This window comes from Ostrinia furnacalis, unplaced genomic scaffold, assembly GCF_004193835.3.
Source record: "Ostrinia furnacalis isolate ACB-3 unplaced genomic scaffold, ASM419383v2 OfSCF1376, whole genome shotgun sequence".
NCBI lineage: Eukaryota > Metazoa > Arthropoda > Insecta > Lepidoptera > Crambidae > Ostrinia > Ostrinia furnacalis.
Genome location: NW_021131615.1, coordinates 610945 through 634489, shown reverse-complemented (window position 1 = coordinate 634489; position 23545 = coordinate 610945). Strand labels below are relative to the sequence as shown.

Sequence of the window (23545 nt, the reverse complement as noted above, 5' to 3'; positions counted from 1 at the left end):
ACCCCCAATTCTTTTTTTTACTATTTAGTGTCATAATTTTGTAGCGGTTCATACAACACATATTCCCATCAAATTTCATCACTGTAGTACTTATAGTTTCCGAGTAAATCGGCTGTGACAGACGGACAGACGGACAGAGGGACAGACGGACAGACGGACAGACGGACAGACGGACAGACGGACAGACGGACAGACGGACAGAGTGACAGACGGACAGACGGACAGACGGACAGACGGACAGACGGACAGACGGACAGACGGACAGACGGACAGACGGACAGACGGACAGACGGACAGACGGACAGACGGACAGACGGACAGACGGACAGACGGACAGACGGACAGACGGACAGACGGACAGACGGACAGACGGACAGACGGACAGACGGACAGACGGACAGACGGACAGACGGACAGACGGACAGACGGACAGACGGACAGACGGACAGACGGACAGACGGACAGACGGACAGACGGACAGACGGACAGACGGACAGACGGACAGACGGACAGACGGACAGACGGACAGACGGACAGACGGACAGACGGACAGACGGACAGACGGACAGACGGACAGACGGACAGACGGACAGACGGACAGACGGACAGACGGACAGACGGACAGACGGACAGACGGACAGACGGACAGACGGACAGACGGACAGACGGACAGACGGACAGACGGACAGACGGACAGACGGACAGACGGACAGACGGACAGACGGACAGACGGACAGACGGACAGACGGACAGACGGACAGACGGACAGACGGACAGACGGACAGACGGACAGACGGACAGACGGACATGACGAAACTATAAGGGTTCCGTTTTTGCCATTTTGGCTACGGAACCCTAATAACAAATTACTAAAACATTTTCTCATAATTGAAAACACATACATTATGTAATTTTATATTTATTTACCACATTGTTTAAAAAGTTTAATTTTATTAACATTTTCACTTGGATTTACAGGACAGAGTTGAAGAGACTGCTATCCTAGAACAGAAACGTCGGCGTGATGAACAAAAAGGTGAGCATCAATTCATTGTACCTATTGCTTAATCCAATTCAGTTATCTATTACTAATATTATAAAGCTAAAGAGTTTGTTTTGTTTGTTTGTTTACTTGAACGCGCTAATCTCAGGAACTACCGGTCCGATTTGAAAAATTCTTTCAGTGTTAGATAGCCTATTTATTGAGGAAGGCTATAAGCTATAAACCATCACGCTACGAGTAATAGGTGCAGAGCAAAAATTAAAAATTTTGCGAAAACGGGTTTTCATGCGTACGAAGTCGCGGGCACAGCTAGTATTGAAATAATATCATATTGCTGTAATTTTAAGCTTAATTATAAAACGATAATCAAACTAAATTTATTTCCAGCTGTCGTAAAAGTTGCGAGCCACCAAAATGGATCCCAAGAAGATCATCACTATGAAAAATATCATAAAAGGGTATGTTCTAGGATACATACTACAATGTTTTATTATTAGTCATCTTGTATATAGTGAATCTGCCAGAGACGAATTTGATAAGCCACGCCCACTATTATTTTTTAATATTCGATCTCACGCCATGAGCCACTATACCTATACATAAATTGAAATTCGAAATATAATTTTTGTTGCAGGAAAAATCACCATTCCGAGATCGTTCGCACGAGGAACCCAGAGATAAACAATATCCTTTTTAATATTTTACTTATTTATAATTCCAAACGATCGACTGTGTCGAGTGGAGTTAGAGTACGGATATAGTTCATTTCATCCACGAGAAGACGAGCTCCACCAATTTTTGGTCGAGGGAAGCGCGGGGTGCGGGGAGTTTGATCCGAGCAATCCGAGCGTCATTATTGTAGTGTGCGTGTGCACTCATGGATGATTTAGCGTGTTTTGACCGATAACACTCAAATTAGCGGAAGAATGGTGGGGAACGTCTTCGTGGATGAAACGATCTATACCTAGCGTGGGGCTTCTGACTGCCAACGAGAAGGTCTATTCCACTTTGATCACCTGGCTTTGATGACCCAGGTGATCAAAGTCCACTTCCAGCGACAATGTAGTGTCCTTTGATCACCCACGGATATGATGCCCTGGGTGATCAAAGTGGACTCCAATTAAATTATTATTTTAGTGTCCTTTGATCACCTACATACAAATCACACCTCCTCTGAATAGACACGTCATGTCCAATCGTTGTAAGTACAAACATTTTCTTAATATAGTCAATTTTTTTTACAGCATGAAATATTTTAAAGCGTTACATACCTGAACAATGTTTGTCCGTACATTAAGTATAAGAGGAGGTGTGATTTGTATGTAGGTGATCAAAGGACACTAAAATAATAATTTAACTGGGGTCCACTTTGATCACCCAGGGCATCGTGTCCGTAGGTGATCAAAGGACACTAAATTGTCGCTGAAAGTGGACTTTGATCACCTGGGTCATCAAAGCCAGGTGATCAAAGTGGAATAGACCAACGAGAACGCGACAATAGATCTAATACATTTCGACTTGTCTATTTTTCACCATAGATTTAAGAGTTACCGAGTGTATGACGGTGAAAGGGGCTTATTCCACTATTCCTCGTTGACAATCCCCGTCAACGGGGATTAGTGAACTTTGTTCACTATTCCCCGTTCGTATACTTCCCCGTCGTTATTATAAGGATTTTATTTAGAACGTAATGGGGATTATTGAACTAAAAAGTTCATTATTCCCCATTATAAGTTCCAATTTGGCGTTAACGAGGAATAGTGAACAAAAAGTTCACTTATCCCCGTTGACGGGGATTGTCAATGGGGAAGAGTGGAATAAGCCGGTAAAAGTTCGAAATTAACAGTGATCGTTGAACAGTTCGAAGTACGAACTTTTACCATTAAAAGTTATTAAATCTTAAAACTCAATACGAAACCTAATAATGACCAGCATTATTGTTTTATACTACCGCGGTTACTGCCATGAAAATTTATTAGGTCGGGATTTCTACTACCTTTTTACTGGGTTACCTACGTGAGTGAGTGCGAAAAACGTTACATACAAGTAAAATCGTTCGTAGTGTAAAGTTTTTCGATGTAACATAACATCGCAGAACTCTATACTGATGCAGAAAGGTTTTCGAAGCAACAAAATACTATGTAACGTTTTTCGCACTCACGTAATGACCCCAAATGACTATATTGCATTGCTTAGTTTAATTATTTAAAGTTATTTTTCCTTAACCACAATATACCAGACGTTCGAATGAATCTAAAATGAGAAGATGAATCCTAAAGAAGAATTCAAGCTTTGAGGTGTATTGTACAAGAATGAACTAACTTGGCATAAAATGTGACTTGCAGGGATGATTTACAATAAAAATCTTAAACTCTGAACATCGTTTTATTTGGCTGCTAGAAGCTGGTACCTACTTATTTCTCAAAAGAATGATTTAAACACAATATTACAGGTTACACTAAAAAAAACATACATGCTTAGAATTTACAGAAATTATGCTGGAACTACCTACGCGAGTAAAAAAGAAGGCACATCGGATCAAACTATAGATTTGTGTTCCAAAATCGCACTTACAACGAAGCTTAATGTGGTTTAGTGTTCTTGCCTGTAAGTACATACATACCTACTTACACTGAATCCGAGAAAACTGGCTAGATAATTATAACAATCTTATGTTACAAATGAGATCCTAAAAATATGTTACTTAATAGCCTAATGGTGTTGGTTGGTGTCGGGTCGTGGTCCGGCAACGCGGGTTCGACGTTCGACTATTTTGTGGCACAAATTGTGGTGAACCCATTCGTAACACCTTATCAGCTTGCTAACCAACCCCTCGTGGGTTACTGAACTAGGATTATCGGCTAAATATTTCGGATTTTAAGTTAAGTAAGTTGGTAACTAGTGATGTCTAATAATAGGTAAGTAACTTCTTTTTGCTATTTGTAGGTAGATGAAATTCCACAAAAAAACGCGCGCACGTGCTGTAGTTACAAACAAGTGTTTGCATTTTTTCCTGGTAGGTACCTAAGTACCTACTACAAAAATTATATCGTCCTCACACCAAAATAGGCAAGCGCCTGATAATAGTACCTACCTAGTAATTACCTAAACCTACCTCCAAGATTGCTAAATTAGTACCACCAGGTATCCTACGGATTCTTATTTCTTACGTCATGAATAAATCTAGCTAGTGTATTAATATTATGTTGGGTTATTATGGGTTTCCAAATCCGAAGAAGAAGGTGACAAAACGTTAGTGCCATTTTTTGTTAAACCTATCAGTTTATTACCAATATTGATTCTCTGTTGTTAATTTGAAACGTAGCACTACTTACACGCACGCAAGATAAGATAACCCATAAAATATCCTTTTAACTTAACATTAGGTCACACAAAACGACAACAATAATGACTAAGAAAGACTACGTGTTGGGCGATTACTCGCGCTTGCATCACGTATTTACGGAAAGGTACATACAATAAATCAATACGTAGCCATTTTGGTACGCGAACTCCTCAACAGGTACTAGGTAGTAAGGTATGATAGTCAACAGCACATCAGGCTATACATTTTTGTTGCAAAATCGCATCTATTACGACTAAATAAGACGCCACAGTTTTTACGTTGACGTGCCGTCGTCTGTACCTACCTATCTACTCATAATATTAAAACTACAAAAATTATATCGATATAAAGGAATAAAAATGTTGGATGGTTTTATAAATATGTACTTTTTTTCATCGAAGATCGAAGATCATTACTTCCGGTCTAATAGTGATAAACAGAATGTTACCATTACAATAAAATTAAATTTACTAGGATCGTGTTTTTTAATGAAAAGTTATAAAGTATCTCAAATAAAAGAACTGAATAGTAAAATCCAATCCAAATACATATTTAAATCTACGTGATATACATAAATCTACATTAATTCGTATCCAGTTATTGATGGTCTGACAAGGCTTTAACCTTTTTTTTTTCAATATTACTGCATTCATCTTAGCTTTACGAACACACGGGATGAAATGTCGAAAATATATTTTAATTTATCACTATTTCATTATTTTATAATCATCATTTCAAATAAAAACATGAATAATTTGTAAAATCATTGTCACAATTTCCGAACGAATTTGTAGTACGATTCGGAACATAGCATCGCGGCTTGCGCTGCATGATTTAAAGCGGAATTTCAGAACGATAAATAAAGACGATAAAGTGAGGTTAGAATTACGTTTGTTTTTATAAAAACATTAACGGTGTTAAAAAAATAACTTCAGATTCTTACATATAATGTTTTGTATTAACTGTGTATTTTCTGTTTAACGTAATAACATGGACAATAAATCTGATTAAAATGGGTTAGTTTAGATTAAACTTGAAGCATTGTGCTCATATTTTCGTCGGCCATTTTGTTTAGAAATCATAAAAGAAACAAATATTAATACTGCGAGACTTGAAGGTGGGTACATTAATGATAGTATTACTCTTTACTTAGTTTGTTTACTGGACATAATGTAAACTCATTGTCTGCTTGTGTTTTGTTTCAATTTGAAGCAGTCTCGTTCAATGATTTAACCGTTCGCCATCTTGGTGTTCATATTTTCACAAAATCTTAACATTTCACTTAATTTTTTCAATAACTAACACAGATATGGATAGATGAAGCATGTGTCAAAAATTGTATGAAGCCGAGCGTGCCACTTTTTAAACGTCATTAGTGTCATTTTAGCGAATTTTAGTGATTGCCGCAACGTAAAAGTAATCGTATCATCGTACTGCATTCGCAGTCATCGAATGATATCGTGTGACTCGATTCAAAAATTAATTAATTCCGATAAAACTGATATTTTGTTAAATTTATAGCTAGTCAGAGCCCCGATTACGGTAATTTTTAACGTCAACAATCCAGACACGCTTCTCGATTCTGCGATACGATTGGTCGTTCAACAGCGTACGTCAGCTGTTTTGACCAATCGTATTGCAGAATCAGAAACGCGTCTGGATTGTAGACGTTAAAAGTTACCGTAATCGGGGCTCTGACTGTAGATTAAAATAATTTTGTAGAGGTAGACGTTATTCTACAATTCTACATTATTAATTTGCAAATAATAATTTTGTTGTGCCTAATGTTTATGAAAGTAATGATCGTTATTCCATTATGTTAAATAGTTCTACTAGTAATTCATACTTAATTCCATACTTTTAAATATCCTAGTAAGTAAATGACCTAGTTTCATAAAATAAAGACTATTTTACTCAAGCTTTTTATTTTTAATAAATGTAAAAATGCGTAGTTTTGCCAATACGTTTTCTTTCATAAAGCTAAGTCAGGTACCTAGTTTTGAAGATATTTCTAAACGACAAAATCTCGGGCGTCGTATACATAGACTAGTAATAGTGTATACTGCGATCACTGACCTAACTTCTTGATTTGTATATTTCGACGTTATACAGTGCACTCTGTCTTCCGCGATCACTGATCTAACTTGTTTTATAATTCTTCTACTGCTACTTTATTCTAATTAATCACATATTTGTTACTCGTTGCTGTTAATTACAATTCTCAATCCGTAAATAATTTCTTCTCTCTACCGTGTTCGTACTACTGTCCTCGTAAAATCATCGTATCCGATTGTTGTAATCGGATTACATGAACATCACTCGACCATGTATGTCCATTTGGACATATCGGAATGGCACGCTTTGACTAGCAACTTGCTGTATCTACTCTAATCCATATCTGTGATAACTAACCTAACTTGAAGTTATTCATAGCTTTAACTTTAAAAAATTCCGATATAATATTGACTATCCAATAAATTTCTAGATGAAAAAATATTTACTACCTTTTGTCTGCCTTCCTGGTTTTTCGAATTTCTCTCTCAGTTTACCATGGTTAAAATGTGTTCTATCACGCATGTTGAAACTATGAAATGTGCCTAAATACATCCCCGTGATATTTGTTAGTGTTTGGTATCGTACTATCGTATGGTAGTTGTGTACTTAGACGTTTTTATTTGATAAGAATAAAATGTAATCTGAAGAAAATAATTACATATCAAAACTCGTTTATGTTTTATCAAGTGCCTGAAAGTGTTTTTGTAGCTTTTGAGATATTGATTGTATTGATAATAATGGATTTAAAAAAAGTACCTACTGGTTCTTATTTATAAGCAATTCGCTGAAAAATCATCGTGGCAACATGTAGGTCTTGTTTGTTCCCGCCGCTAGAGGGCTTTTCAACGTGTGAAAGAATTCACAAATGGCGCTTTTTAAACGGTGTTAACTTTTTTTTAACAAAAGGCGAAATAATTCTAAGAGAAAGACTCTTAACGATGAAATGAAAGAATATGAACAACAATGTGGACATTGCAGCCCTCCTAGCCTCCTAAGACCCACACTTGAAATAACGCGGTAGTCGTCAAAACCCACTGTACAAAATTATGCACAAATTAATTTATTGCTGTCAGACCCAAAAACTCTTCTAGGCTAGAAGTTCTGGCATGAGGCCGCGGCATGCAAAACGACATGTTTCCTCGTTCGTCACAGCTGATTTTGACAGTTTTTACTTTTTTAGTTGGCGGCATTGATGCCATAGGCAATATAGACTAATCAAGTAATTTTGAGTAAAACTAGTCGCGGGAAGATTTAAAAAAAAAACTGCACAGTGGGCCGTTAGAGTAGGCGCACACCGTTGATTTTTCGTCGGCCGATAGTTTAGTCGGGCTGTTGATCAGTATGGGCATGTATGGGAGTGCGCACACTACGCCGATTCGATTTGGCCGATTCTTTGTACAATTTGAAATCGGGCACAACTATCGGCCAACTAAAAATCAACGGTGTGCGCCTACTCTAAGTTTTCGTGATTATCACGCTGTATTGACTTCTGAGAAATACTGGACCACAAAGAAATAAAAAAAGATTAAAAAAACTTCCATAGCTTCAAAAGTACTTGACCTAGATTTATTAAATAAAACATACCTACCTACTGGAAAAACTAAATTCAACTATGCATATTTATTTATTTTACATAATATTCAAGCTTGAATTAGGTAATTTAGTCTTTATTTCATATAAAACTAGGTCAGAAGATATTGAAGATTTTTTAACCATCACTTTTTCTTTGCGGTCCAGTGAACATAAGTTACCTACCTACTTAAAGTTTGAGTGTAGGTAACAAAAATGATTGTATGTTATACTAGCTTTCCGCCCGCGGTTTCGCCCGCGTGGAATTTTGTCTGTCACAGAAAAACTTTATCGCGCGCGTCCCTGTTTCAAAAACCGGGATAAAAACTATCCTATGTCCTTTCTCGGGACTCAAACTATCTCAATGCCAAATCGATGGCTCCTACGTATAAGGGCGAAACTGCCGCTTACGCCTTTTTCCAATTATTTAAGCAATGATTTCACTTTGCTCTAATCTATAACATCAGTAAGAAAAAAAAATTTTTTTTCCATTAGATACAAAATAAAATTTTAGGCAAATAGGCGTATGTGCAAAATTACGCCACGTATAAAGCCCAATCATACGATTCGTCAATCTATACGAGTAGTTGCTTACATAAACATATATTTTTTATAATCCAAATCTTAAATAAAGCCATGAAAATATTTAGCAAATTGTTTTATTTATAAATTATGACACATTATATAGTTATTTAATTTTTAGCGTTAAGAGTCGCATCTCAAACTAATTTGAAAATTATAAATAACTTGAAAAAATCGAACTGCCTAAGGCATCCATCAAAATCGGTTCAGTGGTTTAGGCGTGAAAGAGAGACAGACAGACAGAGTTACTTTCGCATTTATAATATTTAATGTTATATTATTTTATTTTAATCCCAATCCCAACTAATATTATAAATGCGAAAGTAACTCTGTCTGTCTGTCTGTCTGTTACGCTTTCCCGCTTAAACCTCGCAACCGATTTTGATGAAATTTGGCATAGAGATAGTTTGAGTCCCGGGAAAGAACATAGGATAGTTTTTATCCCGGTTTTTGAAACAGGGACGCGCGCGATAAAGTTTTTCTGTGACAGACAAAATTCCACGCGGGCGAAGCCGCGGGCGGAAAGCTAGTTTTAATAATAAATCTTATTAAAAATAAAAGTAAGTCCTACTTACTTACTAATATTTGCATTAGTGGGTAACTGTTACCACATTAAACATTTAACCAATATGCTATGGTCGTTAATATTGTCTTTTGTTTCAGGATAGAAAAATAGCAAAATGGATAAAGTATTTTTTACTAATATAACCAGGACATGTATCAAACCAAATGACGATCTCTATGAATTATTAAAAGTGGATCCAGCAAAACCCGTCCCCATCAACCCTGTTCAAAATACTACATGTGATTTTCTGCCCACCAATGGTAAACAATATGTATCAACGAAAAAAAGTAAACTTAAAGTGAAAACTGTCAGAGATATAAGAAATCTCTTTGAAAAAGATATAATGAGTGAATTGCCATCAGAGTTAGAGAAACAACAAAATCTGCTTTTAAGAAAAATTAAAGGCGGTACTTCAGGAGATGAAAAAACTAAATCACTTGCCAAAAATATGTTAATATCCAACAAACCTTTGACAAAATCATCGTGGCAAATGCTAATGAATATTAATCCTGAAGGTCATACAAATTCCATGCAATATGTTCTTTGGAACGGTAAACCTATAAGGATAAACGGTAGTAAAGGTGGTAAAAACAAATTCATATGCAACTATGATGTCGGGAAAAAAAGACAACCTTTCAAAACCGTTGTTGCTGCGAAAAAAAAAATTTGTAAAAAAGGTTTACTACAGAACTCCTTGTCTGTTAATTTCAAGCCTGGGCCACTTACACGGAAGATGTATCTTGATAAGTCCTATCAAAAATATCACGTTGGAAGTATTGATATTGTAAATTTGCCAAAACCTGGATTAGAGATACAACCACTGTACGGTAGTGCTCTAGATCCAACCATTTGTAACTTCGTGAACAGCTTACGCGAGGAAAACGGTACCATCACAGAAAAATGGGCAGAATTTGCAGTTTCAGTGGTAGGGTCTCTTCATGGATCAAATATTCGTCAGATAAATGAAGATAACTCTGTAACTTTTGACTTGAACTATAAACACGATCAAACAAGATTACTTATGAGACAAGATGGAGAGAATAAAAACGAATTTCGAAGTCTTAATGGTGGTACTGATTTAGTTTATAAGCATGACCATGATTTTGATATTATTCCAGAAGTACGTGTTATTATGAACAAAATTATAGAAACAGTGGAAATCAGCCTTGTTCAAGACGATTTATTCATGGAAGATAACGAAATAAGGGATAATATTCAAAACGATTCAATGCACCACAATAATAAAGATAAATTGAAAAGAAAATATGGTGAGTTAGATAGGCTTGCTGTGACTGTCATAAGATTATCAGACGATACACCAACAGATGTCGAAGAAAAATGTCAAAACTCATTTTGTGCATTGGGATGCGTTTGTAGCTCATTGAAATCAACCGTCAATTTAAAAGGTCATTGTGGTCGCTTGGATTGCATGTTTAAATGTAGATGTGACTTCTCAAAACATAAATGGATTGAAGGTTTGGACAATGATTGCCCAGATTTACTACCCGGTTTGTTAAATTTGAACAATAAAATAAATTGTAACCTATCGAAAGAGGAACAGAAGTTTCACCAAACGGTAATATTAACTGGTGACAAAAGCATTGTGCTCAAATCTAAAAAGAGAAATACAAAATCTTCAAAAAAGTATGCTGAATTTTATAGCAGCTTATCTTTAAAACCTGAGCCAAAGGCTAAGCATGCAGTATTAGCTATTATTGAGCCAAGGCTGAATTGTGATAATATTGAACCTCTGTGTATGGTTCATAACTTATACAAATGTTTTTGCAAAGGAAGGTTTACAGAATGTTTAATTCCTAAAGAAAAAGAGGTATTGCCTAATGTCACTGGGGTAAAGGAAAAAGAAGTAATCACATCGACTAGCGATATCACAAACTCTGATTCATGTGTTATTAGTGATGATGACCAAGAAAACACCCAAGACTCGATTAGCTCGTATCCTTTCAAGACCCGTACAAGAAGAGAAACTTTCAAGAAAGCTGGAGAGACAATTGTAACTATAGAGCTTGATGACGAAGATGATTCCTGCTCCAGAGTTAAACCTTATGAGGGAAGAAAGTTCAGTAACGGTTATTACCAGAATGCAAACAGTAAAATTTTAGATATGGAGATTAATGACACCAAATTACGCAAGAGGTTGGCGCATCTGGCTGGGATAACTCTTAAAGACACTACCAAATCTAATGTGAATTCTGACTCTCAAACAATAGCATATTCTGAAAATGAGGTAAGTCGAGGAAATAATTACAATCTCCGAAGATCAAAATCTCAACCAAAACCCAATGCTATTGTTGAAGAGACGGTATCTAAAGGAACGCTTTCTAAAGAGACTGTTCCTAAAGAAAGTACCCTTAAAGAGACAACTTCGAAAGTGGTGATCCCTATGGAGATGACCCCTAAGCGGGTGGCTTCTGAAGTGACGATACCTATAGAGATGACCTCCAAGCAGGCTCCGAAAGAGATGACTTCTCAAGAGACTGCAGCCTCATCATTAAAAATGATTGTCGATCCTTTAACTAAGAAACGTTTATTGAATCAACCCAAAGTAGTCAAATGGCTTGAATCCAGTTATAAACAATTTAAACGGCGATTAGAATTGGGACCTTTTAAAGCTACATTAGAACCGCCCAAAAAAGGAAAAGTATCGCTTTATCCCTGGGAATTTATATTAAGCAGATACAGTGAACGAAAAAACCTTTTCTTAGTTACGAACAAAGTCCCATATCGTATATTCATGGCGGTTAATGCAAATAATCCCTTTTTTGAGAATTGTATAAATATTGACGACATACGATTCGCAGACTTATACAAATATCCTACATCAGTAAAAAATCTACTTACAAACGCACGTGATTTAAAGGAAAACTTTTGTATTTTATTTGGATTAAGTCATTGTTGGGAATTCGTGGGGTCAGTTACAAAACTTAGCAGTCCAAAAGAAAATAATTGTGAAGATGAAGAAGAAATGGAAATGTCGTCGGCTCAGGATACTGATGAAATTCCTAATTATGACAGTGACTCTTACTCTGAATCGGTCACATTAGAAGATATAGACAGATTCTCACTAGCATCTGAGGTTCGCTCTAAAACTACGGAACTAAAGTTTTCTGAAGAAAGCCCAGAACAAAATAAATCACAATCTTCTAAATGGTTCATTATGACAATTGAAAACGATTTCACGGAAATACAGTTTTATAATCGGGGCTTTTTTGTAAAGTATGCGAGCATCATTCAAGCAATACATGTGGCCCGAACCTCTGGAAAAACGGTTCGATTGTCATCTCAAAAGGTGGCATATACTAATGGACCTCAATTTGGGATTTATGCTGTTCCTAGTACAAGTAGTTACTATGTTTTCGTAGGACCTTACGAACTTGATGAACCCTTAGGAATAGAAACTTTGAAACCTTCGCTCATCAGAAAGGCTCCAAGAACAAGAGGTGTTTGGATAACAACCAGCAAAGTTGATAATATAAAGGTTATTGATAATCCATTGTCATTTTTACCTGCTAAAACAGATATGGTACCGATAGAGGAGGACTTAAAAAATAACGAAACTCCAGAAATAAATGAAACTGTCAATCAACTAGATACAATCACTAGGCGAAATAGCCAAGATGTTGCTGCAAAAAGCAAAGCCAAAGACACTATTAAAATTGTGAAACCGATCAAAATAAGAAAAACAAATGGGTTCTACCATTTAACACAACAATCTATTCTAAAACCACTTAACTTGTTGCAAGCGAATCAACACGCATCAGAACCCAATACCCCTACAACAATAATAATGACACAACCCAATCCAAACGAAATAGCTGAGGCTCTGTGTGATATGCCAGTCATAATAGCGGGCTGTGAAACTCTTAACACTGATGCAAATACTACTTTCATACCTATTTCACGTGTGGCAAATATACAAGTACTAAAACAACCGAGACCAGTGGCAGAAGTAGCTCCACAAATTAAAATAGCTGCTGTATATTCTGAAGCGAAGACGCCGGAAAAACAAGTAGAAATGAAAAAAAGGGAAGGTGGCATGTTTATCTTAAAGCCCGAAGAAATCAATCAACGAATAGAAAAGAAACTAAATTCAGCAGCAGAATCGCTCGAACCTATTTTAATTGGTGATGATGAAAATACAATGGATGTTGAATATTTCCTTGATAATGCGGATGTTTGCCCTGCTCCAAGTAATCTAGGAAATATCAATTCACAGACGGACGCAGTATTCATAGAATGTAAAAATGTAGAACTGGGAGCAATATGCGGTTATCTAGATCGAAATAACCGTGTAAGTTTTCAATTCCCTCTTCTCAAACCTTCTGAATTTTATGAACCTGAGGTGGCTTTCACTAAAATTAACCAGTAAGTAATAATTTTGTTAATAATGTAAATCATATTTTTGTTCTGTGTTTTCCAGATTACTACGGGTCATATCGGTACGACCGCCCAAATAGCCCAATTTTTTGCATTTATTGTTAATTAATTTCCCTAATGTGTTCATTGTTTTTTCTATTTTCCAAACATTAGACTTTTTAATAATGCCTAATGCTTTGTTATTTCAGAATTATTTCACGGAAGGTCTACATACCCCCATTTTTTACTTTGGAGTGGCACATTGTTGACTCTTTTACCAAACTGAAAGTTCCAAAGGTATTAACAGAGAAGGATTTCAGAAACGTTTCCGTAAGTATTAGGCCTACCTACTTTAAACAGACAATAGCAATCCAGATTTAATAATTAAAATATACATTACTTAACAGATTGTAAATATGTGTGATTGTATATTACTGCAGAATAATAGTTATCTTCTCTTATTTTATTTTACAAATATTAGGTCCCTACCCATGAAATTAGCGTTTTTTCTTCTTCAATATTCATTATGTATTTATGTATAATTCCTTTTATAAAGCAGTGTTCATCATTCTTTTTTATTTGAAGTTTGATTTCAAGGACTTATTCTACGTATAAAATGTTTAACTATTTTGATTTTTTTCAATTAGAATTAAATCTTCAAAGACACCTCGTGCTATGTAGCGTCCGTTTCCGTTACAAAAATTAAAATGTTTTTATACAGATACCAATTTTCAAAATTTTTCTTAATGTTTCCTATAGCTTAATATTGTTTTAATCTACCCACAAAATTTCATAAAAAAGTGAAATTTCGTGAAAGTATCTATACAAAACGCTAATTTTATAGGATATACGGACCTAATAATTAAGTATTTATTGTAAATGACTGCTTTTGTTACTGATTACATGTTGTTTTCGAGTACCTACGCGATTATTATTGATTTTCCGATATTATGATAAGTAGGATCTTAAAATTGTATAGAATTTAATTGCTTAGAGGTTTTTTAGATGATATCGGAGCGAGGGTTTGAAAAAATACCAGATGAGGCTGCACCAAAGTATTCGAACATCAAAACTTATTCTAAAAAAGATCGATCTACCCAGGGTTTGCAAGAGACGGAGGCTATTGGTGAACAGGTAAGACATATTCGACAATAGGTAATGAGTAATGACATATTTTTCCTTTAGGTAAGTACAGTCACGGAATGAAAAGGTTCGTCAGTTTTCAAATTGATTCCTTCAACGAATCGCGAGCACATATTACCTTTTGAAACTATGTTACAGAATAATCTCGAGTTAGAAAAAATAATCTTTAACTGTTCGTCAGTAAAGTTCAAAATTATTCAGATCAAAGTTTTTTGACGATTTAACTTGTCAAGAAGATTATTATGATTGATAAACTAAAACCTTCTTGTTGATTCAACCTGTCATTATCTATTAAATTAAAAAAATACATTTTGTAACATTGCACTGATGGGATAGAAAAATGAACAAGCAAAACCTTATTCGTTAGCAAACGTCATATTTATTTAAATGTTAGCAGCACTGTTTCTTGCACGGTTATGTTGGCAGGTTTGACTCTTACAGTACGTAGTGCAAGCGAAAACCGACACTAAGGTGACGAACCTTTTCATTCCGCGACTGTACATGTTAAACCTCCATGTCTCCATTATTATTTATTACAAAAAGTTAAACTCGCGTTGATCACTAGTTTAACGTACCTATACATATTATGGAAGTGCCATTTTTAACGCAGTAGTCGATTTTTTTATTCTTAGCTAAATTGTCTTAAATTGCTTTTGAAGATTTTTCCGATCAAGTAATTTCTAAATTTGCAGAATAATGAAATTTTGCAAGAATGCCAAACAGTAGAAGATGGATCTCAAGAGCTTTTGGATGAAACTGCAGTAACAAATGATGCAGAACTACCAATCGTCGGGACAACCGATAACGACGCGGAAACAGAACTAATTCTTCCGTAATTATCGGTCATTCGTATCTTGTATATCGATTTTAATGTATATATTTAGGTACGCAATTGTTGTAACGTTGTCTTCGTGTTGTAAATGTGTACGAAGTAGGTACGTAAACTTCTATTTATGTAGATGGTGGAGCCCGGTGCACTATGGGACAGAACTGTATAAACCATCTCAAAAATCTGAAAGAAGAAAGGCGTGGTTTTCATTGTGTCATTTAGTTCCTCCAGCCCGTGCTCCAGCACCGTTTTCAGCGGATGTACAAAGGTAGAATAGTTTCTGGGAATAATTACTTTTCTTACTATTGAATGAATTTTTTTTACTATAAAAAAAAAAAAAACAATTTATCCACTTTTCAGCACTATAAATAATAAATATATCAGTTGCTCTTAATCACATTACCTTCACATTAAAACGTCATATACTGTACCCAAGTTTAATTTATTTACAGCTTTGAAGGTAATACAGCAGGGACATACAATAAGTACCTAGATTACTTACGACTGATTAGGGTTTATTGTACAAAAAAGACTTAGGTTGGTACATATTTTCATGTATCCCCGTATTTAAGAAGAAAATTGTAAATATTTTAAGCACCTGAGTTTTCCTACAAATTCCAAGTTTATCATTACTAGTTTATTTTTTTAAGAAGTCTGTGATATTATTATGTATCTATGTATGGAAAATTCACGTCATTTAGTTAAGTACTTTATTTTTTATCTAATATTAATAAGTAAGATTCTATCTTAATGCTTATGTTAAAAATCACGAAGACACAGTATGTGTGTAGGTACCTAACCTACTCTGAAAGCAAGAATTTTATCTGTTAAGCAGCTCTTAAGATAGAAGCGAGGCGATTATTATTTTGTTTTTTGTTTACTTCTTTTATTCTTTGTTATATTTGGTTATTGGCACTCCTACTAGCTGAGGTTTCAAACGACGTAAATCAAAAATATTACCACATTTCACCATCTTGTGAAAATTTTATTTGAAAATGGTTAGTTTTTTATCAAGCTAAGAAAACTTGATGATGAAAAACTTTCAAAGTGAAAATTATACATTATTGTAATATTTAGTTTAGTTATACGGCTATTCATTACTAGTACAGTGTACCTAGTACTTTATGGAGTTTCCAAAAAAAGAAATTAGTAATAAAAGTCCACATTTAAAAAATTAGATTATTGACTTTTTGATTGTACGTATTTTAAACCCATCTTCATTAGAGGATATCCCAAAGACAAAAAATAATAAATATATGATCCAAGTAAGATGGAGTGGCCGATTTAAGCGGAGTTTTATTACTCCTTGGCTTATAAGTTTAGGCGTTCTTTTTTTTGTAATATTTAGTTTATTTTATTTTTCAGTTATATTTTTTTTCACCAATTTTAGACAAAAGCTTATCAACCGTAACCGAAACCGATTTAAAAGTTTCGGATAAAGGCGGGAGTCTAAATCTTAATATTTTTAATATAAAGTGGCTATGTGGGTCGCGCAGCATCTTGCTATTTGAAAAGGTAAACTTTTTAAAATTCTAATATGCGTAACCGAAATTATCCGAAACTTTCAGATAATCCGAAATGATTTACTTTCCGTAACCGTAACCGAACCGGTATAATATTTTTCTAGTATCCATAACCGAATTCACCGTATCCATAACCTAAACTTCATATACATACCATCCCTGGTAGTTAGCAAGTAGCAACAGATCTACATGAGTGATCCTGGTTCAGATGTTCCGCTTTGTACCGCCAAAATGACATCACTGTGCGTGTGCAGTGTTTGATGCGATGATTTAGCAACCACCAAAGATATGTATTTTAGATTTTGCATGGAAAATCTGTACAATTAATGGCAACATAGAGAGAGCGATTTCCCTGTACCTACATTTCTCAGGGTATGCCAAAACGAATGTCCAGAGCATTGTAGTAGCATCAGCGAAATGAAAAATGTTCGTAATAGGATTTAACTATTCTACTGTATATAGTAGGTATGTAAAAAGACATTATGTAAAGATATTTTTGACCACTTTGAATGTTAAGATGTTTTTGATGTCGACTGTACCCAAATCCGTTTTGTTTGCCACTTAGTACGGTGGGACCATGGTTAAAATAAATTACCCGTAGACCCACTGGCAAACACTGTTCAGAACGGTGGGACAACGGGTAAAAAAAATTACCCGTGGAGCCACCAGGGGGACATGTTGGGGGGACCACGGGTAAAAGCCGCCCAAATCACGTGTTTTGCAATATCTTCTAGCGGTGTCATGTGTTTTGCAATATCTTCTAGTTTTCAATAGCAGCAGGAAATACATAAAAGCTTCTCAATGTTTAGTGTTGCATAAATTGTTATGTACGATTAGTAACGATTTAAGTCTACTTTAATCCATTGCAAATAATACTTTCATGTCAAGTAGGTGTGTCTTTAATTTTAGTTTCAAATAAATGTTTTAAGAACTCTTATGAATTGTTTTAATATTTTGGACTTGATTATTCTATAAATTACCTTCGCGGAAGTATTCGATTCCTTAGTCTACCAGGAGAGTTGTGTAGGTACAAAACGTTACATAATTATTACCTACATAAAAATCCTATAACGGCTACGCCCGAGTTTGTTACATTAGGAAATACTTGCAAAGTAGCTTATAAAATTGCATGTCGCCAGCTATCTACCGTAACAATATGCTTCTTCTTGTAGGTGGCTAATTTATTTTTTTGTGACAGTAGGTATGACGAGCTAAGTGGTAAGTACTGCAGTTTTTTTTATTGTGTTCGTATTTTGTTTGTATTATTCTGTTGGCTCGTCTTATGACCTCTGAGTACCTATGCATGTAACTAATGCTTATATCATTTTACTGGCTTTAGTACTTAGTACCTAACCTAGGTATTCACTTAAGTATTACTTACAATTGAATTTGCTTATCTTAATAGGATCTTATTATACGGTACTGCCGATATTGTTGCAGATCGCAGCGTGTTTACACATAAACTATTCTTTCATTCGTTCGTTCGTTTCAGCCGAAAGACGTCCACTGCTGGACAAAGGCCTCCCCCAAGGATTTCCACAAAGACCGGTCCTGCGCCGCTTGCATCCAGGTACCTCCCGCGACCTTCACCAGATCTTCTTTCATACAGACACATAAAATATGGTTCTATCTACAAAAGGGTACGAAAAAATTGCATCACTAGCAGTCTAAAACTTAGGTATTTATTGCCATGCTTTTCATTTCCCACTACTCACTAGAGGAAAGAACCTTGCTACGATGTTTATAGAATTTCGATTCGAAGTTTTTAAATTTCGATGTTGGTCCTATACAAAAAATTGTATTTGAGCACTAAATCAGCCCCCTAGACAAGTTACACTTTTTGATCGAATCCGTTAAAATTCCATACAAAAAAAGGCTACAAACAAGTTGCACTTTCCCAGAACACACTTTATTGTACACCAGTGTTCTGCAAACGGTGTACCACGGTCATTAGATGGTGTACCTCAGAAAAAATAAGATTATCATTAGGTATTTACTTAGTTTTAAAAAAATACGACAAAAAAGCGGAAAACTGCTGTACTTACACCACCCGCGACAAAAAAAAAAGAATTAAATATACAAAAAATACTGCACAATTTAGTTAATATTGGTCTTTATCGGTATAAAGCGATCTCTTCCAGGCAACTTAGAGGACAGTTGTTTTAATTATATGTATTTAATATTAATTTAATGCCTTTTATTATTATTTATTTCATTAGTGTCGACACCGCCTTCCCCTTCATATTTGTTTTAAGTAACTGTCCTCTCCATAGGTTGTCTGGAAGAGATCGCTTCATAGCGATAAGACCGCTTAGTTGTACCTTATGATGTGTTCCTTTTCTTTCTGTTCTGTTCTTTGGTGTGCAATAAAGAGTATTTATTATTATTATCTCTATTCAATTTTCTTTCTTAATTTTAAATATTTTTTTACAATGTAAATTATCAAAAATAAAAATACATTATAAAAAAAAGACTTAAAAATAGTTAATCCGCTGGCAGCGGAGCAGGGCCCAAGCAGTGTTGGCAAAAAGTTAATCTGATTAATGATTAAAATCATAATCAAATCATTAATCGTTAATTTGATTATTTGATTAACTATCTACTATTTTCATAAGAAAAGGGTTGGGGGTGTATGAAAAGGTACCCGCGACTTATAAAATGTCTAGCAAAGGGGGGATCTGGAGTTGTACTGTCGTTTTCCCAAAAAACTGCGTCAATTTTCACTACTCAAAACACTTGTCGCACTAGTTTTGTTTCTCACAATTCCTTCTATTCTTCCGGTATCCTCCAGCAAAATTGGGTGTCAGGAAAGAAGTTAAGCGGGCTGGCTGACGATAGGGGAGAAGTCCCCCTCCCAAGGTAGGGGCAAGCGTGGGCAATTCAACAGAAAGGTGGGGTTGCTAAGCTAGGAGGTTTTGCGTGTTGGGGAGGTGCAGGAGACTTCGTACCAGAAGTTTCAGGGGAGGCTAGGGGTGGGGGGCAGGTGGTGGGAGTGTGGGGTTGCAAGTAAGTGCTGGAACGGTAGGGGAAGTGGACTGATATCCTCCTACGGGAGGTCGGAAGACTGCACCGGAAGTTTCAGCGAGGGAAGGGGGTGGGGGGCAGTCTAGGTTACCTTATATTTATCTAGGTATGACCTGTCATAGAATTGTAGCCTAAAACCAAACATCTAATATTAGAATTCAATGTTTTAACATTATTTTCGATAGAACATTTAAGAAGTTAATCAAGTTAATGAAATTAATGATTATTGATTAATGATTAACAAAGTAATCATGATTATGATTACTTTTTTAATCATGATTATTTTAATCAGGATTAATTTAATCATGATTAAAATTAATCAAATTAATTAATTGATTAAAAAATTAATTGATTAGTGCCAACACTGGGCCCAAGCTACCGATGGTCAGGGTCACAGGCTGAGGAACCTCCGGACAACGAATGCCATGCTGAGGATCACCGCCTTTTAATTTTGTATCTGACCCTTGAGCCAGCTATCCAGCGAGAGCTTCTTTAGATGTTGGTCGAAGCTCTTCGCTATTAGCCCGTTTGTCGAGACAACTGTCGGGACAATTATTATTATTATTATACACTTCTTGATTTTTATGAATATTAATAAAGTTCTATTAAATAGTAGGAAAAATTGAAAAACATGTTTTTATAGACACATTTTATTGTTCAAATTCCTGGAAATTCCAGTGCTTATTGTGTATTTATGGCCAAGGGTTATAATATTTTATATTGGTTATAAATCAAAATATAACAAATACTTAAGGAAGGCGACATAATATAATAAGTGCTATAGCTAATTCTACAAAAAAGTATATAATTTTACAAATGAACACAACTTCTAATAAATAAATATTTCATAATCTTTGCATAGCAGCATATATTATTTTATAGTTTATGTAGTTTTTTTAACAACAGGCTAAAATACTAAGGACTTATGGCAAAATTCGATAATTACCATCATAAGGAACACTGACAGGTCTCTAACATTTATTAGACTAAAGTTCTTTTAGTGCATCTATCTTCGCACGTCGCTTCTCTTAAACGTATTTTAAACGATTAATATGTATTGGCATATATTAGTAATATATTCTTTATTTGACTAATAATAACAATGAGATGACAGATCCCAAATTAAATAAAGATATTACTTAAAACCAAATAGTTAAATAAAATGTACGAGCTATCATAATTTTTCTAGTGAAGAGTATTTTTTATCGGATAAAAAATGAGACCTGTCACCTAATTGATAAAATTTGGATTAAAGTTATTGGTAATTTATTTATCTGGAATGAAATACAATGGTTTTACAGCCGCTTCATTAATTTGAGAATTTGTCAAATATATTGTGTGACCTCAAAAAAGTACTACTACCCTAATAAAACCGATGCCAGCTAGGCATCTTCTCAAAAGCAGCCCAACTGTAAACTTTTAGCTAGTGGATCTTTAGGGAATTACAATTAACTAATAAGTTAGCACAATCGCCAAACAAATTTTCTTGTGATTGGTATCAACTTTTTTCTATGACTTGTACCGTTCCAGCTAAATACATCACCTTACAATCACAGATATGGTTACAGACAGGTTAGCGACGCAAACGGGCCACGGATGATGATGATGTGGATTTTTATTCAATTAAGTAATTTGACATAAGATTCCCATTTTGTTACTGTGACTGTCTGACTGTGTCACTGTACCGTGAGTCGAAATTACCAATGGATTAATTTTTACCCTCGACCGATGAGTGATAAATTGGCATAAAATGCGAAGGTCAAATTACCGCCCATTTTGTATCAGTTTAAAATTTGATCGTAGACATTATGGTATGTATTTGGTTTATTTATAGGTAGTTCTTATATCAAATTAAAAAGTCGAATAACAAATTCGCTTTGAAGCCTCGTAGGTACTCACTATTAGACAAATATCTCGCAACACAACACTTAGGTAATTGACATCACTTCATACTTTAGCCGTAAATATAACGGTATGTAGAATATATGAATTAGGTATACAGGGTGGAAACGTTAAGTGATCTCACTCGATTATTTCTTAACTATACAAGATATTAAAAAACTGGTCACTGATCCTGAAAGTGCTTAATGAGCTCTTTCAAACGGTACCAACAATAAGTTACAGAATAAACTGGATCTATCTGAAAATTCAATGTTTCCAGCTTCCATACTAAATGTATGCCAGACACACAATATTAGAAGTGAATTTTTTTAAATTTAATAATGAATACTTAAAATAAACTCGTAAATTGTATTAAATTATTGATGAAAAACATTGGTTTTAGGCTTTACTTGCTATAATATTGTCAAGAGATGAATGTCATGACTGTGGTAGTACTAAATGTATGGAAGAAGGAAACATTGAATTTTTGGTTAGATCCAGTTTATTCTGTAACCTATTATTGATACTATTGGATAGAGCTTGTGAAGCACTTTTAGAATCAGTAATCAGTTTTACGATATCATATGTAGTTTTTAAAATAATGTGACTTTACCAAATGTATGGAAGCTGGAAACATTGAAGTTTCGGATAGATCCAGTTTATTCTGTAACCTATTATTAACACTGCAGTACACGCGCCCCTTTTTTTACACGAATACACGCGCGGCCTACTCTGGTAAGCCAATTTAAAATCACTGTAAATCAGTTTGTAAGCAATTTATGAATAAAATAATTATGTAAATGATAAAAGTGTTTATTATAGTTATTTTATTATCAAAGTTTCTTTATATAACTATTTGGGATCAAACATTATAAATAGATTTAAAAGTTGTAAATTTTTTGGACCAAAATTGCACTCTGAGACCAATGTTAACAAAAAAAATTTACTGAAAAAATATGATTAGATTTTTATCTTTCATAGTATTCATTACTTTCTACGGCCTGGTACACTGTGTAAATCCATTTGCTGCAAGTCTTTTATAATTTTTTTGTCGAGTGATTTCAGGCTTTTGAGTAAACCCGCAGTTTGGACGGCAAATTTTAGAAAAGTGCGCAGACTCTAGCGACCCAAGCTTTACTGGCTTACTGACAAATTTAGTAAACGAGGCTTTCCTGGAATGCCAGCTCTCTGGCGCAAGTTTTCAAAAAGTTATAGCGTAAAATGTTACCCTGGTCTACTATAGTAGTCCGCGCGTGTACTCTAGTGTTAATACCGTTTGATAGAGCTCATGAAGCACTTTCAGGATCAATAACTAGTTTATTGATATCTTGTATAGTTTAGAAATAATCGAGTGAAATCACTTATCGTTTCCACCCTGTATAGCGACGTATACTACACTCGCTGAAATGAAAATTCAGAAAAAATTAAATGAAAATTCATATTAACTATTTAGTCAATATTGTGATGTGTAATATATGTGAGTAATTTTTTCAAAACAACTCGAACTCAATTTTACAGTTAATTGAAAACTAGCTGGCTTACTAATAAAAGTTAAACGCACGTTGAACACTAGTATGGAAATAACATATTTAATTCAAATTTTTATTGCATTACATTTTGAACAAGTGGTCAACGTGCGTGTAACTTTATA

The 23545-nt window shown here is 35.0% G+C and overlaps 1 protein-coding gene and 1 long non-coding RNA gene across 3 annotated transcripts; both read left to right on the top strand.

Annotated features, from left to right (window-relative positions):
• The first annotated feature begins 863 nt into the window (after positions 1 to 863).
• LOC114352473 (uncharacterized) lies at positions 864 to 1674 on the top strand. The gene is made up of 3 exons (XR_003655860.1): positions 864 to 1036; positions 1391 to 1461; positions 1638 to 1674. It is a non-coding gene; the product is annotated as an uncharacterized LOC114352473 (long non-coding RNA).
• A 3520-nt stretch (positions 1675 to 5194) lies between these two features.
• ocm (over compensating males) lies at positions 5195 to 16496 on the top strand. 2 transcript variants are annotated; one of them, XM_028304083.1, is made up of 5 exons: positions 5195 to 5466; positions 9219 to 13503; positions 13704 to 13824; positions 14500 to 14628; positions 15330 to 15628. In XM_028304083.1, exons 2-5 carry the CDS (start codon positions 9236 to 9238, stop codon positions 15471 to 15473), a joined length of 4662 nt encoding a protein of 1553 aa, XP_028159884.1. In that variant the 5' UTR covers positions 5195 to 5466; positions 9219 to 9235; the 3' UTR covers positions 15474 to 15628. The 2 variants fall into 2 exon arrangements, with proteins under 2 accessions (XP_028159884.1, XP_028159885.1); XM_028304084.1 differs by lacking the exon at positions 5195 to 5466 and having other exon boundaries at positions 15330 to 16496.
• The last annotated feature ends 7049 nt before the right edge of the window (positions 16497 to 23545 follow it).